Source organism: Abramis brama (assembly GCF_963993115.1).
Source record: "Abramis brama genome assembly, chromosome: 20".
In the NCBI taxonomy this organism is placed as follows: Eukaryota; Metazoa; Chordata; class Actinopteri; order Cypriniformes; family Leuciscidae; genus Abramis; species Abramis brama.
Window position 1 is genome coordinate 24,058,284 of NC_139982.1, and position 16,580 is coordinate 24,074,863.

A 16,580-nucleotide genomic window follows, 5' to 3' on the forward strand; every position below is an offset into this window, starting at 1 on the left:
TCTTGATTTTTATATATACATGATGGGAACATGAAAATGTACTGCATAACATGAATGATTGTGTTGTTGTTTACATTGTCGTGTTTGTATTTCTGTATTAACAGTATGAACTGTATAATCTTGTTAATTCAAGGGTGCAGAGACTGAGGTGATCGAGGAAGCACCTGCTGACCCTAATAATGAAGAACTTCCACCTTACCTGCGTGAAGAACCACCTGAGGGTGAGTTCAGCATGATTATTTCATAATATTTTGCTCTTAAATATAAATCCATATATGTAATTAAATTAATTTCTATGTGTGCAACATGTCCAGAAACTTTTTTTTAACCAACAAACAAGGTTTTAGTAAAAAAAGAAAAAAATTATTGTATATTATTTATTTAGCATTTAGTGCTGAAATGGCAATGAATGTTCACATGAATGTATAATGGAAAATGTATTTCCATTATGTATATTGTAGGTCTTCTTCCCTTTTTTTGATCATTTTAGTCACCTTTTTGACTCCGCTGGTTCATTTTCGCTTTGTGGTGTTACAAATATCTAAAAATACATTCTTTATTTTACAATTTCTAAAGGAAATCAAATGTATTTACAATAAAGAACAACTAAAAAAATGTTATATACAATACCGTTCAAAAGTTTATTAATGGTATACAGTGTTTTTGAAAGAAATTTCTTATGCCCACCAATTTATTTGATCACAATCCAGTAAAAACAGCAATATTGTAAAATATGTTTTCTATTTTAATATATTTTAAAATGTAATTTATTCCTGTGATGCAAAGCTGCCATCTAGAGGTTTCATGACAGAACTTTGTATTTGTGCTACTTAATATTTTTGTTGAGAAAAACAAACATTCGAAATAGAAATCTTGTGTAACAAAGTAAAAGTCCTATACTGTCACTTGATCAATTTAATGCATTCTTGCTGAATAAATGTATCAATTACAAAAACCATTTACTGACCCAAAGTTTTGAACGGTAGTTTGTATTTGTTTTTGGGAAACTTAGTAAAATAGAGATATTTTAGAATAGAGAATTTAGATTAAAAACACATACACTGTAAAAAGTGATCAGTTGGCTTAACTTAATCATTTTAAGGCAACAGGTTTCCTTATTTCTTTTAAGTAATAAACTTAAGACTGGAACTTGACAATTCCACATGACTAAATTTGTTCAATTACGCATTAAGTTTTTTAAGTTAAGTCAACTGATCTCTTTTTAATCCTCAGGGAAATCTGGTTCATTTTTGTCGAAGCATATCCAGCCATCTGTTACCTTTGTAATGTTGTAGTAAAGTATAGTGATCTGCAGAGGGCCACACTGATCAACATAACACAGGAAGATTTCAGCAATGAAAAAAATGCTGTTTGGAGTGTCAAATTGTACAAAGGTTTAAGTAAACTTAATTCCCGAGTCCATTCATCTTTCCAAAGCGCTTCCCAGAAAGCCCTGCAGTGCCCTCTGATACACACAGGGCTGCATCTGTAGTTAATAACAGGCACGTACACTATTAATGCCTTTCATTAAGAGCTAAAGATCTTGCAGTGATTGAACATGTTTAAGTTAAATTGGGCTTTTGTGCCCACACCGTGATCAATGTCCTCCCTTTGTTCTCTGTGCTATTTGATCTTTACGTCCAGGGACGGCACAAAGAAACAAAGCTCTCTTGTCTTGTCTCTTTATGAAAAGTCTATTCGGGGTGAAGGCTCTGATGCTGTTGCTTTGCCAGAAACAATCTCTTTAGTTTAAATGGCAGCATTATGTTGCTATAAATTGCTTTGGGATCCTCTGTGCCTGCTGCCCACCAGTGCATCACAGGTGATTGCGTAACAGCAAATGCCTGCCCTCTGGCTTTTTGTGCTGCTGCCTCGGTGCGGATCCTGAAATAGTTTATAATTTCGCTGAGATTTTCTCCATCTTTGTTTGCTGAGAACTTGCATGGATTCTAGAATTCTCTCAGATATGGGTTGTGCATATTGAGCTGTTTGTTCTGATTTAGTGTGTGTGTTGATTTTGACGTATACAGAGCTATTTTGGGTAAATCAAACTGTCTATTTTAGTGAAATTGGCCATCACGATAACTGGCGTTTATAAGAAATGAGTTTTGAGCTTGAGTACACAAGTGCATTTAGGACTTGTGTGAGGGGAATTGTTTGAACCAGGCTTAATATAACTGAGTAAATAGCAGAAGGGATTGAAGTACAAGCAGAATGATCCTAGTTCAGTATCTCAGTGACTTCACAAAGATCTGCTTAGGGTTTCAAAGCCCAGAATACAGCGTTCTGTCAGGGCGCAGACTGGAATCCGTTTGTCGGCGGAGTTGGTTGGTGTGAAAGGGGACTGCACCCACTTTAATCATGTGAACCCGTGTTATGAACAATTCAGTCCATTCACTCAATCGAGTCCGTCTAGGACCACAAAGTGATTCAGTTGGCAAGAACCTTCAGTGACTACTAAGAAATTAAGAATAGGTGTGTTTGACTTGAAGCGGTGCTGCGCAGAGCGATCGGTTTACGACATCAAAGTACCGCTTCAATATAGGTTTGCAAATAATGATTATTAGCGTATATTTGTATATGCTATTTTGATAATCAATCTATCGATTATGTCCTCGATTAATCATATATATATATATAGATATATATATACCTAGAGATTGGCATGGAGTACTTTCCATAAGATCATCTCTCAATGCAAATCAAACCAGCTATTAGGCTAACTGAAATAAAACCATGCCAATCTCTAGGTATGGTGAAGGCCATGTGATGATGTGGGGCTATTTTAATTCCAAAGGCCAAGGGAACTTTATCAGGATGCATAGTATCCTGGATCCATGAAGTAACTGGCCTTTAAAAATAAAAATCTGCCTGCCTCTATGGGAATTTAACATAGGGGTGTCCAGACTTATGCACCCTGTATTTTAAGGAAGAACATTTATTTATTTACGATACATTATTCATTCACAAAGAAAATTGGTGTCCTTAAAGGTTGGATTTTTCCTAATTTTTTTAATTAAGGCATTAAGTTCAATTTCCAAAAGATGATTTTTTATTCCTCTTTTTAGTCAACTTTAGCATGGGTGTCTAAACTTATGCATAGCACTGTATATATATATATGATTTTTTTAATCGGTTAATCGGGGGCATAATAGATAGAATGTGCGCTGTAGCATGATACTAGTACCATATTTTAGTTTCCAATTTTTTGTGTGTTTCCACAACAATGTTAGTGAGTAAATCTACTGAAATGGCCACCATAAGAGTGGAGTGTGATGTGTGAGATGAGAAAGCAGAGGTTAAGTCGTTTGTCATGGTTGTAAAAAAACAATGGCTATCTGAACATATTTGCCAAGCGCAAGCCAGTACAGAAGTAATCAATAAATTATCAGGGAGGGTCATGCCTTTTTTCACAATCATTTTGGAGGGTCATAGAAAAATGTATCGCTGGCGAAGGGTCGAGTCTATTTTGACTATAGATCTCAAAACTCCTCTGGTAACCCCTTAAATAAAGTCCCTAACCCCTTTTTTTTTTTTATGTGTGTGTTTTAGGTAGCTTATTTTTTTGCAAGCTAACTGCTCAGCATATTAGCTTAGCATACTTTTAGCCGATACCCTAAACAAGTGTTTATTTACACGTATTATGATGTGTTTTTTGGCATTACAAGCGGATACCCCTCCGAGCAGATTAAATTGTTGGTATAATCGCAAAAGTGAACCGATACTCATGACGTATATGACTCCTGGTCACGCTTATTCATTTTCCATAACTCTGAATGAATTGTCTCGGTCTTGCTCGAAACATTGCGATATATTTATGTTTTATGGAAGCAGATAAAGCCTGCTTGAACCAGGTGTTGTATCAAGCCAGTAAGTTTTATTTCCTGAAGTGCCCCTGATGTTGTAGACACACAGAATGAACCCCTTCAGGGCGTATGGTCGTCTGAGGTCAGACATAGTCACAGAGGATTTGGAGCGGAACCAGACAGGCTAGCCCTCATGCTAATATTCATGTGGAAAAATACAGGCAAAATGGAGCTCTCCTCCCTGAGGCGTTCGCTCACGCTGCTGCAGACAGTGTACAGTTCACAGACTGTTTCTTCTGTTGATGCAACATTTGCACCTGATTTTTCTTCTCAAGCTTGTACTGTTACCTCGTCTGTAAATGTCACGTGAGGACAGAATGAAAGGCACGATGGTAGTTTTGAGCAAATTACGAGTGACGAACGTAGTTGTTTCACAATTGTGTCCTTTGTATGTTTTAGTGCGAGCAAGCGGCTGCGAAATTCAATTAAGGTTAGATTGTCAAGCCCTACCGGTGTGATTGCACTTTATTTTCTGAGCGAACAGGCTGGAACTGACGTAAACCTGAGAAATACAATGCCAGAGATTCGGTCTGTCTGCTAATTTGAGCTTCTGTTACTACTGTATATCTGAAGCACATACTTGATGAAGCATTCATGTAGACATCAATATATGTCATTGGTTCTGTCGTTTACCCATATGCGTAAAATACCAGCTAAATGACATTTTTGACAGAGTAATTACATTACTACCATGACTTTCATAGCCTGTTTTTAGCATATGATTGGTTAGGTTCACAAAGTCACTGTTGAGGATTGACAACTGTGTTTATTAGTGATTTTATTGTGAGTCTCAAATTGTCTTGTAATACCTGTAACCATAGCAACCAGTAACTAGTGGATGTCCCTAAACACTGTGAATTGCATCTTTTAAGGATTTAATTTGTATTTCATCCTCAGAGGCATTACAGTTTGGTCCCATTCAGTCTTGTTTTGTTTTCTCTCACAATTATAATAATTTCCATTACCTTGTTGAGATTAATTATATATATATATATATATATATATATATATATATATATATAAACTCCTATACAGAGGATACAGATCTACAAAGACGGTCACCTCTCAACTTCAGTCTTGATCTTGAATGCATGGGACAGAGTATTATTATCTGTGGATCGCAAACATCTGACTGGCTTATTCAAGTTTAACAGATCAGACAAATAAGAAGGCCATTTAAAACAAAGAACAAAAGTACATATATTAATTTAGCAGCACATTTTGTTGTTGTCTCTGGCAAGAAATGTGTGTTTGAATAGACCTTATGTTTGGGATTAGGCAGAAAAGAATAATGTGCGAAGTCTGTGCTTTTATTTCACAGACGTGACTGACAACTAGTTGACTGAAGTTCAATTCGTACAGCACAAATCAGCCAAGCTTGCAGTCAAAAATTGGATATAGAACACAGTTGTCACCAAACTGTCTATGAACACACCAGTATTTAGCACTCCAAACAGAACCGACAACCTGTATTTTGCTTCTGTGTGTAGCCACACGTAGCCTTAATGCTAAGCTCCTCAAATCAGCTGTAAACTCTCAACCACACACCAGCAATCTTTCAAACCACCCTGTGCAATTACAGCTCAAGGTGCGCATTTACCTACGAGATCAATCTAGCATTTACGTCGACAAGACAGAATCAAGTTAATAATGGCTAAAAATGATGTTTTATTGAGTTTGTGCACTTCTGTCCTGTTTGCTTGGAGCCGCGCTGCTGTTCCATCATCCTGACAGATCCAGTGCGCATGAGGGGCTCAATCTGATGTTGTGTAAAAGGATGATGGATGGACCGTCAGCCGCACGAGGCTCGCGGTGCATCGTCCACCTGCGGTTCTGCCTCGCCGTTTTCATTAGGTCCCCGTAGCCGAAAACACAGATCAACATATGCGCTGATCAAAGAGCCCTGAACGGGATGATGGATCGGTTCGAGTGCAGAAAGAAGCCTGTGGTTTCGTGTTCGCTCTTACGACTTGTTTTTCATTTTAAGCAATGTGTTTAATTAAAAATAGTGTGGTGTAGATGGATTACTTAAGAATTATCAGATGGTGTGGCACAAAAGAATTACAGCCTAGCTTTGAGGATAAATTGAATTCTTGGTAATTGGGTGTAGATTTTATAATGTGTCTAGTTATTGTTAAAACAGATTCTATTGAATAACTTTTATTCTATCGCCCATTTATGTAAGAGCACCTGCTATCCATCATAGGCTGAAAGCTAGAGTGAGTGGTGCCAATAGCATCACCAAATGGAAATTCAATGTAATGACATTTCAGTAAGGTTTTCTTCCCGGTTGGCCAACAGGTAACCCCACCCCCAAACTCTCGCCATTGGTTGAGTCAACGTTACCATGTTGGGCAAAGTTTTGATAGCATCACAGTCAGATTTCAGGGAAATAAACCTGTGAACTTGGTGTTCACACCAAGAGCAATAACTATAAACATAACTTTAGTGCTCTGTTTATTATAAGCACGCGCTGCAGTTTTGACGTCTGTCGCATTAAAGGGACATTCCACCCATAGGAACATTGTTTTTTATTGAAAGTGGGTCATATATGTAGTCGAAATGTAAAATAAATTTTGTATTTGGTGCCTTCGTGCCCGAGGAAAGACAAAAAATAACTTCAGGACGCATTTGTATGAAAGACAACAACTCCCACAATGCACCACATTGCACAGCTCCGCAAGCCACTCCCACTAATCCAGAACAGCGCATATCTGCCTATAAGAGAAATCACTCTTCCGTCTACAAGGCTAGCTACCACCAGAGCTTGAAATTCATTTCACACAAAATGTCTAGTTAGTTGGCGAACTCATTAGTGCATTACTCCTCGGTTTTTATTTCTTTCGAAAAGGTGAATTATTGCATGGTACCTGGATGTTCAGTCAGAACATATGCGGTGCGAAACTAGGATAGTTCACAACACAAACGTCCGTGTCCTCGTCTGATTCAGAGATTTCGTCCAGGCGAAATTGTCATCGTTGAAATTCTTTGCCGCAGACGGACTCTATCTCTGTGTTCGTAGCGGTTCGTAGTTGCATAGTGAGATCACCGGCGCCACCAGTCCGCCCTAACTCGAGCCAGTCTGGGCTCCTCGTCCGCGGCAGGCAGGTCTTCTGCCTCGGCTGCTCTTCGCTATAATGCGGCTTGTAAAGGTAGCCACAAACACCTGATTCAAGCATCAGACTTCCGAAATCCTCTTCTTCTATATCATATTGAGTACTCTCCTCCGCTATTGTCATAACTTTACATCTGTCTCCACAGCGCCTGTTAGCTTAGCTTCAAACAAGATGGAGGATATTGCTTTCAGTTTCAGAGAGTAAAGTCCCACCCACTGATCTGTAATAGGTCTGTAGCGTGAGCGGGTCCCGCCCCTAGGAAAGATTGGAGAGATGAGGAACTAGTGCTTGTAGTCTCAACAGAAATCCCCCCTCTTACACTTCCTCCGACAATGACGCAAAATGACGATTTTTGCGTCATTGTGGGAGGAAGTGTAAGAGGTAAATAACGGATTTCTCCCGTCTCAGGGGAAAATGAGAGAGTGTTGCACGACCATTCAATAGTATGACTGGGTTTCTAACAATGCAAAGCTTAGTGCAAATGGGTGGAGTGTCCCTTTAAACAGATTTGTTAGCTCTTTTGAAGCAGAATGGATTCTGATTGGCATGTTTTTATTGTTTATGAGATAAAGATATGTGGCTTTATTAGTTGCTTCTTTTTTTTTTTTTGCCATGCGCTCTAAGCTCTCAGCCTCACCACCAGCTTCATGGCCAGAGATGAATGGAACCTGTCCAGTATAACAAACCAGAAATGCATACCAACTAGGTAACAACACAAGCAATTAGATATTATCAATTTACTTTTGGACAGTGGCTGTGGACAGCATCTGTGAATGTCGGCTTTCCATGCTTGTCTGGTCACAGGGAGACATTTGTCACTTGAATGCTTTGTCACAAACCAAAGGAAAAGGGAAGCTTTCTGCTCATTAAATGCGCACTCATGCTGGGCCATCTCGCACACTCAAGAGCGAAACTCGAAAGCTATCAGGACTGATGCGCATCAGCTGGCTTTACAGGCCATTTCATTGGCTGTGCCCGAATTCGCCCCCCATACCCTTAAATACGGCATTATTTGAAGGGATAGCCATTTAGTGTATACTCATTCAATCCCATAATGCACCGCAATAACGATTGTACAACCAATGTACGCTCAGCGGCTAGAGAATACCCATGATAAACTGTGAAAAGTGAGCACTGTGAGAAGTCGTCTCGCCAGAACATGACGCCCGCGGTTGATATGACGGCTACAGTGCAATATTCATACAGAAATAAATAACTTTTTAATTGAATGTTAAATTGTTTAATTAAGGTTTATATGTAGTTTCCATGACAGAGTTCAAGATAAATATTTTCATCTTACTACTGGAGCAGCCAGTTTGCTAAATTTCAAATGATTATTAAACCGCAAGGCGCAAAAACAAACTTCCAGCACACTCAGTGTCCAAATTTGCTCTCGTTTTCATTCATTCACTACTTCAAGTGAACTATAATGTAGAGAGTCATGAATGTTATAGGGGGCGATTTCGGACACAGTCAAATCTGTCACAGCCCAACCTGGAGCTTTCCTCCGAACTTTTTGCTCCATAGCCTTAAAGGATTTATGACTGCTCCAAGGAAAATCTTTCCATATTTTTTTTTTTATAGTGCAATCTGAGGAAATTTTGTTTCCTATTTTGAAATAGAAGTTTCTTATATTTACACAGTCCAACCAGCCTATTTATAGCCACTAACCTGCAAAAACAAACGTTGACAAGTATGTATGTATATGTATATGTATATATGTGTGTGTGTGTGTGTATGTGTGTGTGTGTGTGTATATATATATATATATATATATATATATATATATATATATATATATATATATATTTCTCAGTAGTGATATGTTGAGAAATTGTCCTTTGAAATTGTGGCTGGTAGGAACAGACCTTTTATGAAAATCATAAAAATGTTTAGAGAAATAATGTGAATATCTAGTAATAGAGAAGGAATGAGAAAGGGAAAGGCAGAAATTTATCACATTCAAACAGTTTGAATTTAATTTAAGAAAGGCAAAGGCTGTCTCTGACCCGAATGTGACCATGCTTTTCACATCCAATTATTTCCTCTGCCATGACGAGCAGAAACAGTTTTTTTTTTAGAAAGGGAACATAATGGTGGGTGAAATGACAGGTTGAGTGAATGCATCTCTCTCCACGGCTGTTTTCAAAGGACTGACAGTTGCTCTCCACCAACTCTTTGGCATAGAACAATGAAAAGCAGCAAGGAGCCGACTTGCCATCTGTAGTATGACTGGTAAATTATGACACTTCATTACAGCTTCCTCTTCCTCTCTCTCTCTCCTTCCCTCTCTCTATTTCTCTTTCTCTCTTTCTCTGTTCTTTTCCTCACTAACTACCTCTCTGTCTTTGTGTTTTTTTACTCATTCTCTCTAGTCTCGCTCTCTCAGTCCATCTCTGACACCCATCCTCAGCCCTGTGTTGCCTGTGGTAAATTGGGACACCACAAAGCTCATGGGTCATTTCAGCGCCCATTTTCTGACAAGAACACGGTCATTAATATGTGTTTCGTACAGTTCAGTGTCAATTGCTAGGTTGTTAGTTGCTATCCTAAGCCAAAGGAGCCTATCCACAAGTCTCTATGATATCCTGGTCCCAGTATCTCCTTCATTATTTTTTTTATTTTTTTTGGTCAATTTAATTGTGAAAAAATAAAAAATAATTATAAATTGATAAATTTGATTTAAACATTTATAATTATTTGTTCATGTATTATTTTTTAAATCATTTTTTACTAGTGTAAATTTATTATATTTTTTAAACTTATTAAACTATTTATATACACTTGTGAAAAAAATAAAATATTAATAAATGTAAACTAATAAATTGCACTTTATGCGTATATATCTAAACATGATAAATATGATATACAGTTATTAATTTTTATAATTGTATATTTTATCATTTATGTTTTACTTTACAGATCGAAATGTACATTCAGGAAAGGACGAGTTAGATCTGTGTCAGTGCAATTCTTTTATTTCCATGCAATCATGTTGGTGCTTCAATCTAAGCTGCTTTTGATATTGAGACTTCTGGCATAAGCCAGAGGAAAAAAATGCGGCGGAACATCTGTCCCCTCAAATATGAAAGTATAATAAAGTTATGTTGTGCACGTCTCGTCCCTGGTCAGCAGAATCTCTCATTGGCGTGTTGCTGCACACTGCTATCATTGCAAATCCCTGCTTGGCAAAACCAACAGTAAACAAAAATGCGGCGGGGGTGATCTGGGGGTTTGCCGGCATTGAATTATTTAAAATTTTACCTTGACGATTCTGCACACCATCTGCTTGATGTATAATTCAAGAGACATGCTTAGGGTGGGATGCCTTGAATGAAGCGCTCTGCATTGAATGGTCGCAGTGTTGCGGGTCCAAACATTATGTAGCCTAAATTCTTTGATGTGTGTCATATGAGAGATATGCTTCACTCTTTGATATATATTTCAGAGTCTGTACCGCAAATTCCAGTTACACTTGCCGTTTCATCCAAGGATAGTAAGGTCCAATGTACATTGCTTTTTTTCTGGCACACTCTGAGACTTTTTCTGCGGATTGACGTGTTTTTCTAAATCCCCAAAGCACCGAGTCTGACATGAAAAGCAGGACAGGGCAGGAACCGCAAGCCAGGTTCTCCTTCAGTAAGCTCAGCGGGAACTGGCAAGTTTTTTTCCCCTCCATCTGTAGCTACTGAAGTGCAAGCGTGTGTCATCCGTCTGTCAATCGCACACTGTATAGCAGAGAAATCCATCTGGGGAAAATAGAGACTGTTTGAATTATTAGTGTTGGAGTGCTGAATCTAGATCGGAACTGTTTTTGCAATCACCTGATTTCTTACGATAAAGGGACATCTGGTTCGAGATCAGTGTCTCAAATCAAAAATGTGGGCCTTGGTTTGAGAATCACAATTTCAGCTTTGTGGTGGCTTTTTGTTATATAACCAAGATCGAATGGTTTTGTCTTTGATGGAGTAAGAATCTGCTTCGTTTCGATCCGCTGTTGTAGGCTGTGAATTGAAACCTGTGAAGGTTGTTGTACTGCAAGATGGATTGTTTTCAACGCTGTTTTAGAAAATGGATTGATGACATTAAAGAGATTGTCATCATTACTCACCCTCATGTCGTTCCAAACTCGTATTGTTTCTCTCTTCCGTGGAATACGAAAGGAGGTATTTGGTAGAATGTCAGAGCTGCTCTTTACGACGATAGTAAATTATGCTGTCACACTTCAAAAGGGATAACAAAACCTCACAAAGTATCCTAAAATAATTCATACAAGTTGTTTGAACGCATACAATAGTTTTGTGTGAGGAACAAAAAAAAGTTAATATTAATCTCCCTTCTGTTTTTGCATTGAAATAGCAACACGTTATGCTAGGTTTAACGTTGAAGATTTGTCTGATTATTTGTAATGTAGTTATTTATTTACATTTATTAATGCATTATTTATAATATTTTGCTAGTTTATATATGTATATATATATATAGATATATATTCTCTCTCTAATTTAAATTATTATACAGTATAATGCTATCTACATTCGTATCTATATATAGAATCTTTTTTCTGCTACTCACATTTCTAATAGCAGCCCATGTGTTACTCTAGATTTGAAGTACAGTATGTTCTCAGACGTCTTTGTGATTGTGGCACATTTAAATGTTTTGAATTGAAATTAATTTAGAGCTGAATGACTTAAAGTCTGTTCGGGAAAGAATAACATTTGCTTTCTTTAGCTTCACTGGATTTGTGAATTAGCAGTGACATTAGCAGCTTATCCTTGAAGACAGTCCTTGCATTCACTTGTCCTTTTTGGTGTGTTTTTTTGCTAATACATTTTCGCTTGTCTCATTGATGCAAGTTATTTAGTCTCTGTTACAACTGATTTGATGTATTTCTAGGTTCAGTTTTCATGGTTGCTGTAAAAGCGCATTCTTCCGTACTCCCTATAGAAACGCTTGGATCTCTTGCACCATTAGGAACTCCCAAAAGTCGTAGTCGTGATTGACTTTGATGGAACGTGTTTACAAAACAGCCTCTCCTAGCTGAGTTGAAGACTCGCATTCACAGAGATGGAATTTCTTTTCTTTTTTTCCCAAATCCGTAGCGGCCAATTAGACGTTTCACAGAACTTTTCATATTCTGCAAAACAGAATTATATCCAATAATTGTGACAGTTGTTAGCTCTATGCTAATATGTCAATGAAGATTGTGTGAGCTGTGGGCTTATAGAGAAGGCGTATAATATTCATGAAGATGATGTGGGATATATGCTAATAGGCTAATGAAGATATAAAAAAGGTAAAGATATTAAAGGAGATATAGGCAACGTCTCAATCAGCTCCCTAGCTTACACCCGGCGCAATGTAGCGCCAAGCGCAACGCAAGTGTTTTTTTGCTAGTTTCAGTCCGACGCAGTTTTCATTTTCACGTCCTGCGCCACGTTGTTTAAAGGTGCCGTAGAATGGATTATTTTATTATTTTATAATGTTTCCTGGGGTGCCCTTATAATGTTAGTATGTTTTTTAGATCAAAATTTGTTATAATTTAGAAATAAAAGGCATATTTCCTAGCCTGATTTCATCCATTGGTTTGAACACTCTGTTTGAAGGGGCGTGTCTGCTGTGAGACTTCAGTGTTGTTGCCCACTGCTGTGATTGGCTGACATGCTTGCATATGAAATATCTGGCATTACATGTGGAACTATCTGGAAAACTTTTACTATTACAGCTATTATACGTTTTTACTATTACAGCTATCGGGATTAACGAATCATGAGAAGTTTTTTAAGTATTTAGATCTATTCCAGCATTGAGCAGATGACAGCCTGTTGATCGCGTGAATGAAGATCTTATCACTGCAATGCGATTTACTGATGCATAAACAGTGTTGAACGACTTTGAGAGAAAGATTATCTGTCTGAACTTGAACAATTACACATCAGAAATTCACATAACCCACTGGTTCTTCAGAGGCTCGGATGAAGGAGCTAAAAAAATATTTTTGTGTTCATTTGTAGTTACATCCAAACTGAGCAACTGCCATGCTTCGTTCGCTCGTTTGCAAGCCACGATGTCTCTCGAGGAAAAAAAAAAATATCGCGCTGGATCTAGATAACACAGTGTAAATTATCGTTAATAAAATCACTTCTTACCGCTTGCGGGAATATAACGTTAGTTGAAATTGCCCCCTTCGTCCGTTTGAGACGCCGAGAGAAGCCTGGCTGCTTGATATTGTTCCAGGTTAGAAAAACAGTCCGTGGTGAAATGGGCAGAGCAACTTTCTTCGAATTAAACTGTAGCGGTATCCGATTATAGATAGATAGATTATAGATAGAACTGCCATTTTCCCTATGATCCTCGCTTGTTTCTTCACCTGCAGAACTTCTGATGATTCGGCTGCGCAGTTCCGCCTGGCACTGAGCATGGGCTGGCATATGCAAATTTTTAGAGGCGTACATATTAATGATCCCAACTGTTGCGTCACAGTTGGTGTTATGTGGAGATTCGCCCGTTTTTCAGGGGTGTTTTTCAAAAACGAGATTTAAATAAGAAAGAGAAAACTATGGTGTTTGAGACTCACTGTATGTCATGTCCATGTACTGAACTCTTGTTATTTGACTATGCCAAGATAAATTCAATTTCACATTCTAGGGCACCTTTAAATAGCAAATGCATTTGTGCCCATATGTGCGATTGTGCGCGGTAGTCTGAAAACGAGGTGTGTTCTGGCGCATTGTTGGCGCGTTGCTATTTTGAGGCAACAGAAATAGACTGCACCATTGACCAACTGAAACCTGGTCTAAAGTCAGTGGCGCACTAAAAAATGTTTTTTGTTATTTAATGACTGCGTAATGTGCGCCTATAGGCGGGTCCACAACGCGCGTACACTCTGCTTATTAAACACACAGGGACGCACAGCAGCACACAAACATGCCAAATATTTAAAATAAAAGGATTACAATGTAAAAGATTATTATTGTGTACATAAAGATATGGTGGAATCCGGCTTGTCCCGTAGATGGTCTGCTTGCGCACTTTTACCTCGCGCACGAGCTGTTACGTTTGCGCTTTGGAGAGACGCGATCGGTCTTTCCACTATCAAATTCCAGCAAATCTGCCATGGCGTAAGTGCAACTGGCATTTAAAGGGAATAGGAGATGAGAATCTGATCCCAAAACACACCCATTACTCATTATGAGAATAGGGACAACCCTTTTAGACCATGCGTCGGGCGCGCCAACCATTTTTCCCGTCTTTAAACTAGCAAAAGTGGATTCGGACACGACCTAAGTGAACTTGCGCCGTGCGCTTTAGACCATGCACTTAGATCGTAAAAACAGGGCCCTTGGTCTTAAACCAGTATCGTGTACACCAATTTGGGATCCTGGCTCACTACACATTGGGATTCTGATTACTCTATTCGCTGCGACATTGTACAACATCACTGTATTGGTATTTATGGACAACAGCAGAACTGATATCTTTATTATATTATATTTTTAATGTTATATAATACTTTGCTTGTTACATAGGCTATATGTGCAACATTTCAGCTGTAAATAAATTATAAATGTAACTTGAATTTGTTCATTACCTGTCTAGTGATGTGTTTATGTTGACATAAAATTGAATAATGGTTTGTATTTTAAAAAACACCTATCGTGTGTAGTCAGTTGGCTCGCGCAGTTGCACAATTTGTTTCGCACTTAAGAACTTCCACAGCACAGTGAGCATCAATGCTCCTTGTTTTTCACAATGCATTGTGGGATTTCTTAGGGAGTCTATAGGTGTTTCTCATTTCTAAATGTGTGCATCCTCGCTTCCTTTCCTCGCGTCTCAGCTCCACCCCGGTAAGATGCCAGGGAAGGATGCAAGGAAAGAAAATGAAGACAGAGGAATCAAAGGAAAGCTTATTCGTATATTGGAATATTCTTGATCACTCGAGCATCCCTTAAAAGCATCATCAGCTGCGCTCAAGGGATCTACCCTTATGTTGCTGAAGTTCGGTTATTTAAGAAATTCATAATAAACTAGTTCAAGAAAAAGGAAATGTATCTGTTGTGATGGACGAAAATCATTTGAGTAAGAGATTTAACTGAAGGTGATTTATGCAATTAAGTCTACTAGTGCAAAATGCCCGTGCAAAATCAGTTTTTGTGTGTGTTTTTAGTAATTGTTGGTTTGGTGCCCGTGAAAGAGACTGTGAACGCATTGAATTCAGGGAGCAGGCTAGGTTACTACAAATGATGGCTGTGAATAAACTATAATATTCAGAAGTAAACAGTGTAGCTGACTGAGTGTTTATGAATACCACAACCTTCTAAGTGCTAGTGCAAAATCAGTTTTTGAGTGTGTTTTTAGTAATTGTTGGTTTGGTGTGTTTGAGTGCTCATTGTTACAATTACACAGCAAAAGTTCAGTGACATTTTTATTTGTGCATGGTAGAAAGCACACAGTGAACTCCGAGAAAACGCTATGCTTGAGGAAACAGTTTGTGAATAGGCTACTAAAAATTATGCCCGTGAAAGAGACTGTGAACACATTGAATAGGATATGTTTAGTTGGTGAATAGCATAGGCTACTATTACACAGTAGCGATAACTTTAAGCGCACCAGAATGAAATATAATATTCAGAAGTAAACAGCACAGCTGACTTACAGATTCAGTTAACATCCACAAATGAATAAGCGCGTCGATTCAGGGAGCAGTGCAAAGTGTGTGCAAAATCAGTTTTTGTGAGCTGATTGACGTCAAAAAAGTTCAGGAGATATTTCTTAGTGATGGCTGATTTCAACAGTTTCAATATGATAGCATTTTGAAAAAAAAGTGTCATGAATTTATTGCATTTTTTGGGAAAAATAATCAGTTTTTATAATAGATCTTTGAAAATCCAAATCTGGATTTGAATTTTTTATGATATTATAACCTAAAGATGCTATGTGAAAGTTTTAAACAGAAAATAGTGGTTTTCATCTTGCCACTTTCTTGGTAAAGAAAACACATTTTTACTCAAATTAATCAAAATGGATTTATCACGTTCTGGAACCAAACTATAATATTCAGAAGGAACCAAACTATAATATTCAGAAGTAAACAGTGTAGCTGACAGAGTGTTTATGTCAGAATGTTTATTTTTAAACCACAGACACACAGACATACAGACAGACAGACACACAGACACACAGACATACAGACAGACACACGGACAGACAGACAGACGTTTCTGTAATTTATAGATAGATGGATTTATCACGTTCTGGAACCAAACTATAATATTCAGAAGTAAACAGTGTAGCTGACAGAGTGTTTATGTCAGAATGTTTATTTTTAAACCACAACCTTTTAAAAATTATATATTTAACAATATCTTTAGCATTTCTCATCCAAACAACGTCAAACTTGGCACTGCACTTACTCGTGCCCGTGGCAAGACACCTGTCAAGTTTGAAATCCATCGGACTAACAGTTCGAGAGATATGTGGTTAACACACACACACAGACATACACACAGACACACAGACAGACAGACGTTCCTGTAATTTATAGAGAGATAATAATAAAAGCAAGATGCCCTGTTGAAATATGTGAGATGTATGG

General features: G+C 38.0%; 1 protein-coding gene across 1 annotated transcript in view; it reads left to right on the plus strand.

Moving 5' to 3' along the window:
* Positions 1 to 16,580, plus strand: part of LOC311070716 (transmembrane protein 263-B) — a 34,051-nt gene that overhangs the window by 756 nt on the left and 16,715 nt on the right. The window contains exon 2 of the mRNA XM_084094735.1: positions 134 to 221. Coding sequence (XP_083950861.1) covers positions 134 to 221 — 88 coding nt within the window. The remainder of the gene's footprint in view (positions 1 to 133; positions 222 to 16,580) is intronic.